Source organism: Zingiber officinale, chromosome 1A (genome assembly GCF_018446385.1).
Source record: "Zingiber officinale cultivar Zhangliang chromosome 1A, Zo_v1.1, whole genome shotgun sequence".
Taxonomy (NCBI): Eukaryota; Viridiplantae; Streptophyta; class Magnoliopsida; order Zingiberales; family Zingiberaceae; genus Zingiber; species Zingiber officinale.
In genome coordinates this window covers 11,045,701-11,062,514 of record NC_055987.1, presented here as the reverse complement: position 1 = coordinate 11,062,514, position 16,814 = coordinate 11,045,701, and the positions used below count along the sequence as shown (strand labels likewise).

General features: G+C 36.9%; 3 protein-coding genes across 3 annotated transcripts; 2 read left to right on the top strand and 1 right to left on the bottom strand.

The window, feature by feature from the left end:
* Positions 1–143: 143 nt before the first annotated feature.
* On the bottom strand, positions 144–8,879 carry LOC122018618 (probable mitochondrial-processing peptidase subunit beta, mitochondrial). The gene is made up of 9 exons (XM_042575989.1): positions 8,153–8,879; positions 7,061–7,225; positions 6,800–6,937; positions 6,550–6,701; positions 6,355–6,463; positions 4,130–4,228; positions 1,196–1,261; positions 969–1,076; positions 144–443 (listed from the first exon to the last, which is right to left on the bottom strand). Exons 1-9 carry the CDS (start codon positions 8,801–8,803, stop codon positions 357–359), a joined length of 1,575 nt encoding a protein of 524 aa, XP_042431923.1. The 5' UTR covers positions 8,804–8,879; the 3' UTR covers positions 144–356.
* Positions 8,880–8,986: 107 nt separating this feature from the next.
* LOC122018626 lies at positions 8,987–12,542 on the top strand. The gene is made up of 6 exons (XM_042575999.1): positions 8,987–9,215; positions 9,298–9,358; positions 9,441–9,809; positions 10,946–11,286; positions 11,355–11,572; positions 12,159–12,542. Exons 1-5 carry the CDS (start codon positions 9,090–9,092, stop codon positions 11,568–11,570), a joined length of 1,113 nt encoding a protein of 370 aa, XP_042431933.1. The 5' UTR covers positions 8,987–9,089; the 3' UTR covers positions 11,571–11,572; positions 12,159–12,542.
* A 2,442-nt stretch (positions 12,543–14,984) lies between these two features.
* On the top strand, positions 14,985–16,571 carry LOC121999844 (transcription factor bHLH84-like). Its single transcript, XM_042554481.1, has 4 exons — positions 14,985–16,037; positions 16,115–16,180; positions 16,272–16,337; positions 16,442–16,571. Exons 1-4 carry the CDS (start codon positions 15,426–15,428, stop codon positions 16,538–16,540), a joined length of 843 nt encoding a protein of 280 aa, XP_042410415.1. The 5' UTR covers positions 14,985–15,425; the 3' UTR covers positions 16,541–16,571.
* Positions 16,572–16,814: the final 243 nt, after the last annotated feature.

The following is a 16,814-nucleotide window of genomic DNA, read 5'->3' as shown; positions in this document are numbered from 1 at the left end:
ATGTTTTTTTTTTCTGAAAGAACAGTTATTAAAGATGACAGTTGGCATGAAAGCATGAAACCCATGCACAAAGCACAAGCAATCTATGACAACTTTCCAATGAAATAATCAAACACGGCAAAATTAGGAACTTGGAATATATATTTTATCAGCACTAAAACGAATGCCTATTGTCTCTGGCATTCATTATTTAAACTGGGAATGTTTACAGCAAATGTGTGTACATGTAAAGTAAAGCAAAATCTTTTTCAGAAGTGTAAATTTTCATAGTGATTCATGATCACTAGGAAGAATGAAAGGGAAAAATCGCAAACCGAGAATGTAAACAATAATAATAAAAAAAAGAAAAGGCGGAATCAATATCGAAGCAAGTAGGTGCGGCGTCTGAACCAGTTATAATCTGGGAGGCCTTGGATCGGTCCCATGGCTGCAATTGCGACGTCCTGCAATGTTCAGGAAGAAAGTTTCAGCTGAAGAATATATATTTTATTCAAGCCGGGTTAATTTAGATGCCAAGACGTGTGTCAATTTTGATATCATTAAAGTGAAAAAAAATCGAACAATTTAGCCAAATGAATCATTCTTATGTTCGGCTCAAAGAACAGATTCAAACAGAGTAATATTAAGTAATTATTTTTTCATAAACCTTTTTACGGTCATATTAAATTCACAGGACTAGCTAATTTATTCTTAATCGATTATTTGTGGAATAAATGTCCATTATGTTTAGTATATTCAGAATATAAATTCTGACAGTAATTATTCATTCTAAACCATCTAGTTAACTCCTTTGCTCCCTCAGCCTAAGTAATATTTTTTTAAGACTTGTTGGGTTTTAGCACCTGGACCAAACACATCATGCAAACACCACACACCTCATAGACCCACTGGTTGATACGATAAGTTAGCATGAGGATTCTAGAGCAAGTATTAGTGGGTATTAGTGGATGAGAAAATTATCACTTAACCTGATCAAAAATAAAGCGGTTCGCCACGCGTTTAATGGTGCTTGCATCAACAGCATCTATCCTTGCAAAAAGCTCAGTAACTGGAATTCTTCGACCATATGTGAGCAACTGTCACAATGGAAAATAATACAGAAGTAAAAATTATGAAATCAATATGATTGAATCTACCTGCTGTTGGGAAAATTAACTGAAAATGAGCAAATTCCTCTGATAAAAAAATCCCTTACCTGTCGGCCGATGTCCTCAGCAACAGAGCTGGTACCATCGATGTGAAGTTGAAGAGAAGATTTTAGCTGCATAAATCACATATTAGTTGTTTCTTTCTGATATTTTCTGCTTAAAATTATATCAAATAGGAAGAATCTGTATTTCTTGATACCTACCCGCGCAATTAGGAATCAACTAAAATGAGAAATGGCAATTACAAAATTTAGCAAATTACTAGAATTAAATGGTTCTGCTGCAAGGTACCAACTAGAGGCCTTGCAAGTTGTTACTAAGGTCTTGTGTTTAAATCAGAAACCCAAATTTACCATTTGAGTGGATTTTTTTTCTTGTTAAACTTTAAATAAATAGATAAAGATGATTTCAAAATATACCGACATTTACTAGCTTTTTCAAAATACACCACAAGGTTTGATTAATATTAAAATGCCGCTAAGGTTTTTATTGTGTTGTCAAAATGTCTCCGAATTGAGGGTAATATAATCCTTAAACAGGGGACAACACATCCAACTCTCCAGCATCAAAATACCTTTGAGGTGTGGATGATTATAATAGAGGATTCCTATCATATCATAAGTTCACATTCTAAAAAATTTGCATTTCTCCACATCCAAAAAAACTAATAGGATTCTAGGATTATTCCTAGAGGTGAATATTTTTATGCATACTTCTTCAGGTTTATCTATATCCTATTCATCGTGTAAGAATAATACACACTGGCTAAGAATCCCCTGGTGCTTCATCATAGTTACACGGAGAAACTTCGAGTGTAAATAATAATAATCATATACATATGGAATGACAACAAAGGAATCCTAATCCTTGAGTTTTATTTATAATATTTCTATTTCTTGGCAATCAAAATCCAAGATCTACAAACTAGCTCATGTTTTACTAACCAATCACATAAACGATTTTGTTGCAGCTTGTTGCTTTCTTCCACATTTGTATTTTGTCATGTTTTAGTTCTTTACAAGTACACATAATACTAATCTATATTAAGCACTGTTTCTTTTATTACAGCAATAAGGTCACCAATGTGAGCATATCTATGATTACCATCTCCTATAATTCAAATAGACAACAATTCTCAAGCTCCGCTACATTCAAAAATGTTTGAAGTTGAATCATATCATTTCATTGAAATGTTACTTTAATGGAAAGGAAGAAGAAAAAAAAATTGTCAAGAAATACAGAAACTTCAGGTTGTTTTTTCACCATCAATAGACCATTTAGTTCTACATCCCCATCCTTGCAAATTTTCATGTAAGTATTTTCGATATTTGAGTAGATTTTGTAAGTACCTAATGGTAGTTTTGATGTGATCAACCAAGTCAGGTTAGATCTTGTTGTGTTTTGATCCATGTCTCTAAGTGAGCAGGAACTTAGGAGCACAAGAAGTCGAGCAAAAGACACAGCTAAAGAGAAAAAGTCGACTGACTCAATGAGTCCGAGGGACGAGGTGCTGCAGAAGAGTATGCTGGCGGACGAGAAGGGAGCGCACAACGTTTACGAGGGATGAGAAGTCAAAGCGGAAGATTGCTCGAGGAGAAGGTCGGAAGATGGGTTCGGGTGAGCCCAATTCCGGTTGGTCAAGATCACCCAAGCGACCGAAAAAGGCACCAGACGAGTCAACCAATGATGATCTGACTGACCAGGGCGCCCGGACCAGCTGGACGGCGCCCAGACCACCAGGTTGCCCGAAAAGACGCCTCGACGCTGTGGATCAACTTTTGGATACACGTCAGCAACGGTCCGAGCGCTCGGAGAGGGTCCGGGCACCCAAAGATGGATAAAACCTTATCACTGCGCGTGGAGATAAAGTTTTGTCACGCTGGGGGCGCCCGGATCGTGCTACGTCAACAAACGATTAAATTCAACCGTGAACTATAAATAGAGCCCTGATCTTCTCTATTTCGGATAGCACACTTTGTACCTCGAAATCTATTGAATTTTTCATTTTCGAGTTTTATTTTCATGTACAAGGCTTCTCCGCCTCCGACGTTTTGTTCGAGAAGGAGATCTTCATAGTGAGCCGACTTTCCTTGGAGTAGCAATCTTCTGACTGCAAACCAAGTAAAATATTTATCTCGTACTCCTTTTAATATTATTATCTTTTTCTTTAAGTGTGTAATTATTTAAACCTCGATAGTTTGAGAAAGGTATTTGTTGTTGTTATTGTGCAGAACAATTTACCCCCATCTTGCTACCCGCAAAGGACCTTCAGGTTTAACAACAAATATCCAATATTCAAAAATCCTTTCTTGAGCCCATATGTGTTTTTGTTGGTCCTACTATAAGAGGCATGCCCAAAAATGTATACCCATATTTTTCCACCACAACATGCATACCATGTCATCGCTCGTCACCCTGCTTCTATTTGACTGTTTGTGATCCAAGTGGGTTCGACTGCTTTAAAAGTGTATTTGCTAAAACAAATATGATTGCCACAACATAAAATTCCTTCATTCTTCCTCTATGTTGTTTACAAAATTTGGTTCTTTTGGGGTTATAGTGGATGGTAATTTCTTAATTCCAACTCTACTGCAAGACTGGACACGAAAGTTTCTTTTCATTCAGCTCCTTGCAAATGAAAAGCTTCACTAATATGGCGCATTACAGATACATGGCAAAACGTGCATCAATCTTCAATTTATATATAAGAAAATGCATATACATAATGTCCATAATGTTTATCTATAATGATCCTTAATTTGACCATTCTCAAATGCCAAAATATTGTAATTTAATCTCAAGAATCGTTGGCAAAAATTTATTCCTTTTTTTTTTTGCTCCAGATAAGGAAAATTTTCACCAGAAGCTAAATAAACATGTCAAAACAACAAATGTCCTGATAGCATGAAAAATACTTTATAAAACAATTATCTCTTGTTTCGAATGATTAGAATAAAACACAGCAGATGTGGATGATCTACCTGATTGCGAGCACGAGTAACATCAGCTTCTGAAACCCTATAGGAGAGCTTGCTAATCTCATACATAATTGCATAGGCCAAATCGTCCAAACAATCAGGCTGCTCAAAAATGTGAAACCCAGTTTAGCTACAAAGTCAGCTCTGACAAGTACAGAAAAGATAGTCGGGTCTTACAGGTAATCACCATTTTATTCCTTGTATTTAAGCAATCAAAAGTATAAGCCATACATATTGCAAAATTTCAGAAAAAGTTCAACAGACAAGACAACCAAAACCTATGACATTAAAATATATATACAATGCCAGGGAATATGAACAGAACTTAAAAGTCCATATTTTTCCTGAATGAGGGCTGTACATCTAATCATAGGTACTAAATATTTACACCATCACAATTTATGTGGAAATAATTAGGCTTGGATAAAAATTAATTATCCTCATTCCTGTATATTGTCAGGTAAACTTGCAATGTTTCCATGTGATCATTATTTATGATATAGTTTGAAAACTAACTTTTCACAGGAATGAAAACACTAGCCAATATGTTACACAATAAATAACAATTCTGTAACATCCAGGAGGCTGGAACAGAGCAAATTGTTGCAGGTTCCCCACTGTATGACTGACAGTAAGTGTGAATATCAACATAGAACTTTAACTAAACTATCATATGCCTCAATGTCACATAAGCACCTACAGATGCCTGAGTGTCTCACTTACTAGATAACAGAATAGAACCTCCAGAAGCTGACTGCATTAGAGCAACCATTTTCTGAAGAGTCCAAGGGCTACTCATCTGCTTAGTTCTAACCATATATCAGACTCAACTAATCCAAGAGCAAATATGTTAACTAACTGATTACAGGTCTCATCAAAGTTCCCTAACCTGGGTCATTAGTGGGATTCAATCACCTATATTCCCGTATGAATCAGAATAAACCCAAGACAATTTTATTAAATTGGTAGATTTCTTATATATTCACCCAGTTGGATAACTTGGTGCATCAAGAACCTACTATTAGTACCTTGGGTTCCAGAATAGATCATGTATAATGCAAAATATCCATGCATTGTGAGAATATTTCCAGTTAGACAACCCAATCAAATTCAAGAAACCGAGTCCTCCCACCCCCCACCCCCCCTTGAACAACAATGGCCCATTCATATTTCAGCTTAACTATTTCAAATATATTATTGCTAGGATAACAAGTGAAGAAACAAAGTAGGTGCTTGTGCAGCAACTACAGGAGAAAATACTGCCTCATGAGGTTCCAACTTAATCCTTGTTTGCGGAAGATAGTGAAGTCAAAGATGTACACATACAGTCAAGAATAAAGATTCAATGCGACAGAATTTTAGGCATCATCACTAATAGGTCCCCAAGAACTTCCCAAATTAACAATTTGCATAAATACTTTATTTTCCATATTATACCAATACAAATGTGTATATGGCTTAACAGTTCATCAGTAGGTATAAAGTGTAACTTGCCATGCATATTTATTGTCTGTGTAACTCTCTTAAGATACCGTTGTTTCCACCAGATCTTTGGCCTTGTATAATATCTTATTCTTCTCTCTTTTCTGAAATTTATTTAGCCAAAACAAACATCTACAAATAGCAAGACAGTCACTTGCCCAATCTTTTTAAACTATACAAATACAAATGTGTATATGGCTTAACAGTTCATCAGTAGGTATAAAGTGTAACTTGCCATGCTCTCTTAAGCTACCATTGTTTCCACCAGATCTTTGGCCTTGTATAATATTTTATTCTTCTCTCTTTTCTGAAATTTATTTAGCAAAAACAAACATCTACAAATAGCAAGACAGTCACTTGCCCAATCTTTATAAACTCTAATGTGCATCTATCAAAACCTTGCTTTGACAATATAAAACAACACAAAAAAATTTTTTTGTCAAACTTTTGTTAATATTTAGTGTTTATAACATTTTGAAAATTGAAATAAAAGGCCATTCATAGAGGAAAAAAACTCTCTAAATCAGAACTGGTACTGCTTCAAATGCTTCAGTTAAAAAACACTTGAAAAGATAGTCAACATAGTTAACGATATGTAAATTATGAAATTTAAATTTTTTAGTCATTGATAACAACGAGACATATAAAAAAAGTTGATCATAAGCTAAAATGGCGAATCATGGTTGACGATGCAACAAAAAAAATATCATAATAGATTAAAATTTGATGGTAGATGAATTATAAACCTTAGCAACAGCATAAACGCCAAAGAGACCAGTATCTTTGTAGTTTGTATTAAAAGCCATCATGCTTTCAGCAATATCATTGATAGCAATCCTTTGGGCCAACTCTGAACTGCATAAAATTGCAGTAAGCAATCAGCACAAACTGAAGCATAAAACTCAAATAGAATAGCATTGAACCAAAGGTTAGAAATTCACCCCATGTGCTTTCCACCACAAGTATTCTTATTCCAAGAACCTAACATAGATTGCATAACCATTAAAGCAATGGAGTCTGGATCTGTCCAAGATGCCCCATTAAATGCAACCGCAAATTTTGCAAGTGGAATATCATCATCTATTATCCTAACCTGGAAGTGAGATAATTGAATAATTAAGAAAAAAAATCAATTAATGACTAGTGAATAGAAGAGGATAATATCTAATATCTTAAATTGAACTTTCCCACCTCAGAGCCAGTGAAGATAGCTGGTTCCTTCTCAATCAACTGGGCCGCTGTGGTAGGATTACTTGACAGTTTCATGAACAACTTTTTGACCTGCTCAACTATATCCTCGTGCTTAATAGCACCAGCAGCTGAGATAACCTACATATAGACAGAAACATCTGCTGCTCATTAAATGTAAATTCAGCCAACACATGGATTTGGCCAATACAATGATCATAAAAATAGTGATATTAATTTAGTCTGGCCTAATGAAGAACAAACCATTCTTGGGCCAGTGTAATGAGATGAAATGTAGTTCTTAAGGTGCTCTTTAGTAATTGTCTTAATGTTTTTGACAGGCCCAAGGATTGTTCTTCCCAGTGAAGTGTATTGGAAGGCAGTCGCATGCAAATGGTCAAAAATAACTTCTTCAGTTTGTCCCTCCACCTAGATGAAAATAACAGAAAATTAATTATTATAAGGAGCAACATTCAATAATATTCAAAGGTTTCATTGACGATATCTATGAAAAAAAATTATTAAAAAAAAGACTTGAAGAGAGAGACATTAAAATGAAACAATATGAGAACTTCAGCTAGCATTTGGCAGTTGTAAATTATGGTAAAAAGAGAATTTGAAACAACATTTTTCTTACAGAAAGGAACAAAGAAAACCCAAAAAAATACTTATAGAACATTTGATAATAATATGATTCTGCAACAGCTATTAGAACATTACAAGCATAAAGAGATGATCAAAATACACACACACACACACACACACTTTATTGAGGACACAGACAGAAAGACTTGCTTCAGTTTTAGATATATAATTCACACTAATTGCAAAGTTACATATGGGAAATTGGAAATAACTTATTTCAGTTAAAAATACATAAATTCCAATTGACAATATGATATTAAGTTCTGTCCGTTCTTCTCAAAATTTCCTAATAGTCCTAGACATGCTGTGCTTGATACTGCCTAGCTGTCTAACTGCCACATTTTTGGTAGGTCAACTTATTAAAAGTGTTTTATCATACAAAGTCATTCGTATTTTAAAATGATAACGATAGTAAATAAAAACAAGAATATAGAATTTGAAAAAGCTATGTAATTTAATCAGGTTCAAGGATGATACAAATTATCAACTCAGACCAACAACATCTGATAATTTTTTCTTCTCTCATCCTAACAGAAATTGACCAAATTAGTTATAAGTAATATGTACCAAACTAGAAAAGTTATTTCACCATAATTTATATTTTCTAATATAAGTAACAAAGAACCATAAATAACTTTGGCGTCGATACTATGCAAAAGTGTGTTTTTTTTTACCACAGAGCAGGTAAAAGACGCTAGGTTTTGGCTATACCTCTTCCATCTCTCTGAGAATAACATTCCGCTCCCTCTCAATTTGTTTCTCATGAAAGCGTGAATTCTGCAGTATGTCCGCAAGGATTTCAAGCGCCTTGGGTACATCCGTATCCAACACCTTCGCATAATAGGTTGTCTGCTCCCTAGTAGTGTAAGCATTCAGATGCCCGCCCATGTTCTCAATCTCCTCCTCCAGCTGCCGCACCGTCCGAGACTCGGTGCCCTTGAAGATCATATGTTCCAGGAAATGGGCGGTTCCGTTCGTGTCCTCCGTCTCAAATCGGCTTCCAGCATCGATCCACACCCCGACGGTAGCGGTACGAGCGGCGAGTGTGGACTCCGTGGCGATCCGGAGGCCGTTGGGGAGTGTGGTGACGCGGGTCTCCGGGACAGCGAGGATGGATGTGTGATCGGCGAGAGCAGGGTGTGGCGAGGCGTAACGGAGGAAGCGGGGGTCGGGATCGTCGACGCGCTGGATCTTGGATCTAACGGCTTGTGCGATGCGATCGTAGGACATCACGGGGGGTCTAGCCGGCGAGGAGGAGAGCTCGGCAGCATCGTGGGAAGCGAGAGCCGCAGCAGTGGATGCAGATCGGCCGGACAGGAGGAGAGGACGGCGAGAGAGCGCGAGGAGCTTCCGGATCGCCATTGCTACGCCCTAATTTGGATCGGGCCGATTCGCCCCGACGGATTAACAAGTACGACGTCACTGCGAATCTGCCATGTATCTATAAATACAGGGGATACGGTACCTACATTTTTTTTTAACTGAATGTGTATTTTTTTAATTATTGTTAAAATTATTAAAAATATAAATTTTAATGCATCCTTGGAGCCCTAATTTGGATCGAGCCGCCCCATTTGCCACCTTTTGATTTCTGGTGACGATAGATAGAAGGTTTTAGGTATTAGAAGAAGAGCTGCTTCTGGAAGCAATGACGACGCTGATGCCGGCCGTTTGTTGTGCTCCCTGCCGCCGCCTTCATCTCTCCGTTCCCTTTCTTTCCACTCGGCATTCGTCCGGCTCCCGTCGCCGAATCCTGCTCACTCCCTGTGCTGCAGTAAGCTCTCTTTTCCGCTGCAACTCGGAGAAACCAAAACCCTCTTAACCCTAGTCTTCCCCGCTCAAACTTTTGCTTGCAGCGTCCACTCGATGTGCTTCGACGGAAGAATTGTAGCTTTCGCTTCATCAACGTACCTGGAGGTAAACTTTGTAGCCTCGTTGATCCATCACTTATAAAAAAAAAAAAGTGATTTTGACGTCGCTTTGTGTGGATTTCCGCAAGGTCGATCAATTAGGACGAGCAAAGTCTTCGCCTACTTGCCTGATTTAGAGAATTCCAACGATGGGCCGGTCATGGAGGACATTTCCTCCATGGTTGGCAGCGTGAGGGGATCTTCCTCGATCCTGCAGTCTGATTCTTACACACAGGGAAATATCGATTCCCGTCGTGGGAAGTCAGGGTCTGTTTCGTTCTGCGGATTGACTCACCAGATGTTGGAAGAGAGGAAGCTGATTGCTTCTCCATTCAAGGATGGCACAGGAACAATTGTGTGGGTTTTGGGTCCTCTAGCTTTGATATCATCTCTCGTCTTTCCCCAATTTTTTCTCAGCGCATTCATTGAGTCGGTTCTTGGAGATGAGATTCTTGCAGGTATTTATTGCTCTTGGCCGGTACATAACATGGATGATCTTACAATAGGGAATGTTTCGCTAATATAGTTGGGACAAGCTTAATGATGATGATTATGAGGATGGATATTGTGATTTTGTTACAGTGCTTATGCTTAGTTGTACAAAACCTATGATGAAACATAAGAAGTCAAATAAAACCGATGACTAAACTTACAACCGAAATTGTTTTAAAATAATTTTAATTGACTTAAAAACTTTAAATTTGGAAATTTGTAGCAATGTGACCTTAGTTGGAGTCCAACAGTGGGACGAGATCCTCATAGCCTACCCCAAATAGTTGGGATTGCAGTTTGTTTGTTTGTTGTTACTATTGGTGTATGATTTACAATCAATTAAGTGAGCTTTGATGAATGAAAAAGTAAGAAATATACTAGATTGTAGCACATTTTTTATGATATTGGTAGATACAGAACAGAAAGTTGAATGTGTAAAAGCTATTCTGATAGAAGAAAATTCTGCTAAACATAAGAAACCTAATTAACCTACTTATGACTAATGTTGCATAAGATCAATGACATAGATGTCAAAATCGGCTGATACGATATGGATTGCCCAAGTTGTATCGGTTTTGGTCAAGGCTGATTGATCAAACTGAAGAAATTGATTGTCTCATAAAGATCATTAGAGAAGTTTTAGAAAGAAAATCTCAAGGTTCAAAGAAATTACCTAGTGAGGAGTTAGATTTCATTAGAAATAGATGTAGTGAAAATGGTTGAGAATGATTAAAATTTGGTCGATTCATAAAGTTCTGCGGTTTAGCAAACTTTTAGCCAACCCTTGCTTGAATTCAAGTAAATGTGCACGAGGATCGATTTAGAAAATGTGCACAACAATGTGAGCAATTCGTCTCCACTTTCCTTGAGTTCTTTCTTAAAAATTTCTCAGCGTTGTCACCACTCGAGCTGTCACGAGATTGATAGTTCAATTTTGCTAGTAATTTCTTGGAAAAATTACTGGAGAATATTTGATAACTAGAAACTCTTCTGCTGTTTTCTTCTGTTATGAGTTTCTTGCATTTTATTTTTGTAAACTTTGAACATCTGATGTCTGAATTTTCATCCCGTTTCATCTGGTAACTATAAATTCTCTCCACAGAAATCATTGCATCATTATCTTCAGAGTTCATATTCTATGCTGGGCTTGCTGCATTCTTGTCAATAGCGGATCATGTTCAACTTCCATACCTTGACTTCAGCTCAAAAAGGTGGAGCCTTATAACAGGCCTTAGAGGCTACCTTTCCTTTGCCTTCTTCACAATGGGTTTCAAGGTGTTTGCTCCTCTTCTTGCTGCCTATGTTATATGGCCTGTTATTGGTCTTCCTGCTATTGTCGCAATCACTCCATTTCTATTGGGATGTGCTGCACAATATGCATTTGAGATACACCTAGCAAATTGTAATTCATCTTGTTGGCCTGCATTGCCAATAATCTTTGAGGTATCAACTTAGAATTTTTTCCCCCCGCTTTTATCTGATGCATTTTTAAAGATGTTCATCCCTAACAGGTATATAGACTATATCAGTTGAACAAGGGAGCACATTTTGTGGAAAGGTTATTGTTCTTAATGAAAGATTCATCAACAAACTCAGCAATGGAACGAAGTAGTGCATTGATTTCCATGCTAGCTGTTTTCCAGATCCTCGGCGTCATTTGCTTGTGGTCTTTAGCAACTTTTCTTCTAAGACTTTACCCTTCTAGAACAGTCGCCGAGAACTATTGAAGGTTGGTATGCAATTTCGTGTATAATGGTTTTTGCTGCATTACTCAGATTTACATTCTAGTCGATGGGATCAGTTAAACTAATTTACCAAGACCCTTACAAGTTTTTTACCTTTTTGAAAAATGGATCTTGCTATAAACAATGCAAAGGTGGTAGTTTCTTTTGATTCAATTTCTTAAGGATCCATGGCCAACACATTCACAAGGGGAAAAGGCACATGGTTTACACTAGATTCTTGGTTTGCAGTTCTCATATAAAGAAAAATTTGTGTCCACCTCGATCATTAGTTATGGTCGTGCAAGCAAAATGGTTATGCGGTTCACATTTTGAAACATTTTGCCGGCTTAGTCAGTCAGATGAGTGTATCCATGCATGTTGGTCTTTTGACATGCCCTAACAGCTTTTTAGCAAAATAGTTATGGTAGTGCGAGCGAGCAGGGAATCATACCTTAACCTGGACTAGTATTCGATGCATCATAGTATTTGTAATCCATATCATCTAAATCTTGTTCTTTGTCTTTAAGTATGCTATGCTGATGCTATTTTGAAAATTTTTACATGATAATGAAATGGCCTGTATTGACTCAGAAATTACAGATAAGGAAACTAGTTTTTCACCGGCCATAATGACGGTAGGGATCGAAGTCAGAAGCCGTTCCGCCTTAATGTTTTACGAAATCCAACGACGATCACCAAAAAGAGATTCCGAAGCTCAATCTGCGATCGTGATGATATGGTTCTGAACCAAGACTTGAGCACGGTTATCATCGAATGACGATCCACCCCGGAATTTGAATTTAGCTCATCAGGAGTTCTTGTGGATCGCCGGTTGCAATAATGTACGTTAAAGATTTCTCGTTTGATTATCGTTAACCCTTTCTGATGTCCCTAGGCTTTCTTTTCCGAAGATATGTTATATGTTACTTATTCACTAGAATCACTTGAAAAATGTGAGAATGAACTTCTTCCTTAGTTGTTCATTATAAAAAAAAAAAATCTAACAGACAAGCTTAATAAATTTAATAATATAAATAAACAAAAACATTAAACTCATATTTGTAATGCCCTTCATCCTTGTGATTACAAGTAGCAAATTATTAATATCTTGTATTCTTATTTCATTCAACAAAGACATAGCTCATTCAATCATTAAGAACACACTAAATGCTCTATTTGCACCTTGTCCAAAAATGTTCCTCACCAATATGGCAATACCGTACAAAGATTAATAATAATGTGGCAAAATAACTAAAATAACATATGTTTATTTTAGCAATATCCATCCATGTTTTTGCACGCACTCTTTTATTTTATTGTTCATGTGGTATTTTAAGAGTGGAATTAATTCTGGTTTTAATTAAGAGGCAGCTTAAAGTTAAAGTCAACTTGTTAAGTGTTCAAATAATTAATGGTAGCACTTGAGCATATGTTTTCCACATGATTACTTTCCTGCCCTTGTTCTAATTAGCAATGAATACCAATTTGTAGTATTATTTTGGACGATAAGTATGGATCGACTTGAAATTGCATTATTTTTTATTTAGTTTGTTTAAAATTTACACTTAAATTTTTTATTTTTTAAAAAAAAAAGTCTTCCACGCCGAGATGTATTGTGCTTCTTCAAATAAATTAAATCTCTCTCGACTTTCCTTTCTAGGTCATCTATCACACTCAAAGTCTTAGTTGTGTCGGTTGAATGTATTCATTCAACTACTCCCACTTAGTATAATACACATTACTTGAATATATATATATTTCTTGTTCTATGTACGATTCGTATAGTGATTATTATTTTGCACCTTTTCAAGTAAAAATTTAGATAAAAAACCTTGGGAAAAAATTAGCAATATTGGAATATTTTTACCACCCAAAAGCAAATTAAGAAATTTTTTGATAAAAAAAAATCAAATGTTAGTGGAATGTGAATGTGTTTGTGTGTATTTAGTTGATGATTATCGTCACAGTATAAATAAATAAAATACATTATTGGAATATAACAAGTATTTTCACTAAAATTGATTCATTCAAACATGGATTTTCATTAAAAATTGAATATCAAAGTACTGATACATGTATTTTCTACACCAGATACACCGAGCCTTAATGGTCGTTGAGCCGTAAATCTACCCTCCCAAGTAAACAAGGGAATCGATATCGTGGTTTGACTCGACAGGAATATTTATCTGTGGATGTAGTGTGGGTTCCATGCCACGTTCCGCGGATTTCTTGAATTAATTTTTTTTTAAAAAAAAAAATTAATACAAATACGCTTGGCTGAAAAAGTTCCAGTAACAAGACCTTGCAGCTGTGATTTTTATAAAATAATCCCTTTTAAAAGAACATGAGCAAAAACAGATATTTTATTTATTTATTATTAAAATATAATTTACTTTTTAAAAGTATTCTTACTTTTTTATTAATGCTGTTAAATAATAATAATAATAATAATTGTAATAGCTATAATCTTATTGTTATTACAATACAATTGAAGCGGTGATAAGGGGGGAAGGTCCCATCCCGTTACCATGATGGAGGTCAATGTCATGGTCGGACCAGTCAAGGCAGTCGCACACTCACCATAGCCGATCGGGTAGCACGTTCGCCCGATCGGGATAAGGAAGATCCGATCCGAAATCATAGCAGCTCGACGAGGTTCTGAGATTCCGACGCTTAGAAAGATTGCTAGGTATATGCAAGAGCACGGTCGAGTGGCGTCCCCGCTCAGTCAGATAACACACTCATCCGAGTAGAGCGGCTATCCCACTCGACCCAGTAAAAGGCACTGCTAGCTGGATATTATCTTTTTGGGAGCATATGCGCTGATAGGCGGCATGGTCGGCGGTTGATTCAGACAGAAGATCGTACGGCAGAAGCTTCCACTGTCACTTCAAATATATGCTCAACTTGTTAAAGTATTGTGTTAGAAACACTTTACTGATACATCTTTTCAAGAAAAATTTCGAGAAACGAGCACACCTTAGGGAAGCATGCACGTGCTACAGGAACCCTATATAAAGGGGGTCCAAGCTTCAGTAGAGGTATGCGATAATCTACTGTTGTTGCTACTATTCGTTACTTTGCTCTGCTTCCACACATCGCTGGTGACTGACTTGAACGTCGGAGGGTCATCGCAGGGGACCTCTTCCCCTGTCTCGATACTGACGTAGCTGTGGTTGCAGGGTCTCAAGGAGTCAACATACGGTCAATCAAAATACCACGTCCCCAGCTTTCGTTACCTCGATTATCGGACAAGATCAATAATATTAACCAGTAATGATAAAAATAAACTGTTTATGATGTTGTCTACACCATAATATTATCAAATGTTGATCAAAATCAAAGTGTTACTATAATATAATGTTAGCAAGTGTTGAGAGATAAATGGTCAATGTGACTATAATTAGAATTGAAGTATTCATGTTATAATCCGTAAATCACTGAGAATTATTGATCCAAATCCTAGATGAAAAAAAAAATTAAAAAAGAGAGAAGGAGAAGAGAAAATCATACCATAGCTGTTGATAATTAGGATGAGCAAAAACTCACACATTCCAGCTCTTGGAATCTATCCCTCTCCCCATGATCATGCTCACCTCTTTCTCGTCTTACATCTCTATTATAATATATAAACAAAACCTGCACCTAACTCCATTCAAAGAACCACCATCCTCCTCTTCATGCACCAGCTCTTAATCCTTCATTTTCCACTCATTTGTGACTTCCCTAATCATCGAATTAGTAACAAAATTCTTCATTAGGTCAATCTCCACCTCAATTGTAGCATGCCCTTCACCTACTTGTATAAATGCCGGAACCACATTCTCCCCCAGCACAAACTACTCATCTCTCAGGTCGATGGAAATGGAGGGATCGTATGGAGAGGAGGTGCCTGAAATAGTGGAGCAGCTCTTCGAGCAAGATCATCGGCATGACCCGAGCTTTAGGCTGCCACTTGTGCCTTGGTCAGATGGAGGTTTCTTTGCTCCTCAATTTGGCTACGATGGCTATAGTTGTCTGAATGAATCAGATGCAATTCCTGCGATGCCTTCCATGCATTGTTCCATGGAGGGATGCCAAATTCCTGAGCCGGCAATTTCTTCTACCTCTGCATTTGAAGATTTGGCTCATTTCATTAATGCTGATGCCAGTAGCAATGAGATCGAGGAGTTCTCCTGCGTGAATCTACCACAGATCGTTCCTGTTCCTCTTGGTGATCAAATGCCAAAGACTACGAGAAAACACATGGTTGATATCTCGTCAGAGAGGTCAGGCAAGGCTCAAGTTTCTCCGAATGTAAGTACAAAAATGCAGATGAAAAAGAGTGTAACTTCTAAGAGAGGCCAGAAGAGGACTATGAATTTTGTTCAGGAAGGCCGCGATAAGACCGATAATTCTATCGACTCCTGCAGCTATATCACAGAGGATCAAGAAGAACCATCAAGTAATCCCCAGAGTATATATGCGAGGGTAACATTTTCTCCTGATGCACCTATCGATATTATTTGGGGCATGTTCTAATGCCAATTTCTGTATCTTGTGTACAGAAAAGGAGGGAAAGAATCAATGAGAGACTGAAAATCTTACAAAGCCTGGTTCCTAATGGAACTAAAGTAAGCTTCAGATGACTGATTTTCAACTATATATAAAAATATATATATCGATGAAAGTAAAACTGGTAATCTAAATGATGTGATCTAACAGGTTGACATTAGCACAATGTTGGAGGAAGCTGTCGACTATGTGAAGTTTTTGCAGCTACAAATCAAAGTAAGTAGAACCAAAACTAACAACTAGAAGAACATGCTTCTCAAAATTATGAGTTAACACTTCAACTATCCCTTCTCTTACTGCCAAGTATGATCATATTGCAGCTCTTGAGCTCGGATGAGCTATGGATGTATGCTCCAATAGCTTACAATGGGGTCAACATAGGACTTGATCTAAAGATTTCTCCACTGCAAGAGAAATAAATGGGAGACTCCAAGAATGTTAAAGAGTGATATATAAGCTAACACTTGCAGAGACTTGATCATATCGGTATATAACATCAAGCAAAATCAGTGATTAATTGGTTATGTTGTTCCCCTTTTCATAAGCATATTGCCCGTTAGTATGTAAATGACTTACTTCTCTTAATGGGATTTGTATTCAATTGTAAATGGGGTGAAATATCAAATCGAAGAAGAGTGGATAAATAAACATGTTTGTTTGAATATTGTTGGGCTTTTTGTTTTTGTGTTAGCT

Bases quoted from the DNA above. Each gene is read 5' to 3' on its own strand.
- LOC122018618 (XM_042575989.1), bottom strand. From the start codon at position 8,803: ATGGCGATCCGGAAGCTCCTCGCGCTCTCTCGCCGTCCTCTCCTCCTG. The intron at 6,938-7,060 runs GTTTGTTCTTCA...GTCTATATGTAG, and splicing joins ATTACACTGGCCCAAGAATG to GTTATCTCAGCTGCTGGTGC. The intron at 6,702-6,799 runs GTGGGAAAGTTC...TCTCACTTCCAG, and splicing joins CTATCTTCACTGGCTCTGAG to GTTAGGATAATAGATGATGA.
- LOC122018626 (XM_042575999.1), top strand. From the start codon at position 9,090: ATGACGACGCTGATGCCGGCCGTTTGTTGTGCTCCCTGCCGCCGCCTT. The intron at 9,216-9,297 runs GTAAGCTCTCTT...TTTTGCTTGCAG, and splicing joins TGCTCACTCCCTGTGCTGCA to CGTCCACTCGATGTGCTTCG. The intron at 11,287-11,354 runs GTATCAACTTAG...CATCCCTAACAG, and splicing joins CATTGCCAATAATCTTTGAG to GTATATAGACTATATCAGTT.
- LOC121999844 (XM_042554481.1), top strand. From the start codon at position 15,426: ATGGAAATGGAGGGATCGTATGGAGAGGAGGTGCCTGAAATAGTGGAG. The intron at 16,181-16,271 runs GTAAGCTTCAGA...GTGATCTAACAG, and splicing joins TGGTTCCTAATGGAACTAAA to GTTGACATTAGCACAATGTT. The intron at 16,338-16,441 runs GTAAGTAGAACC...ATCATATTGCAG, and splicing joins TTTTGCAGCTACAAATCAAA to CTCTTGAGCTCGGATGAGCT.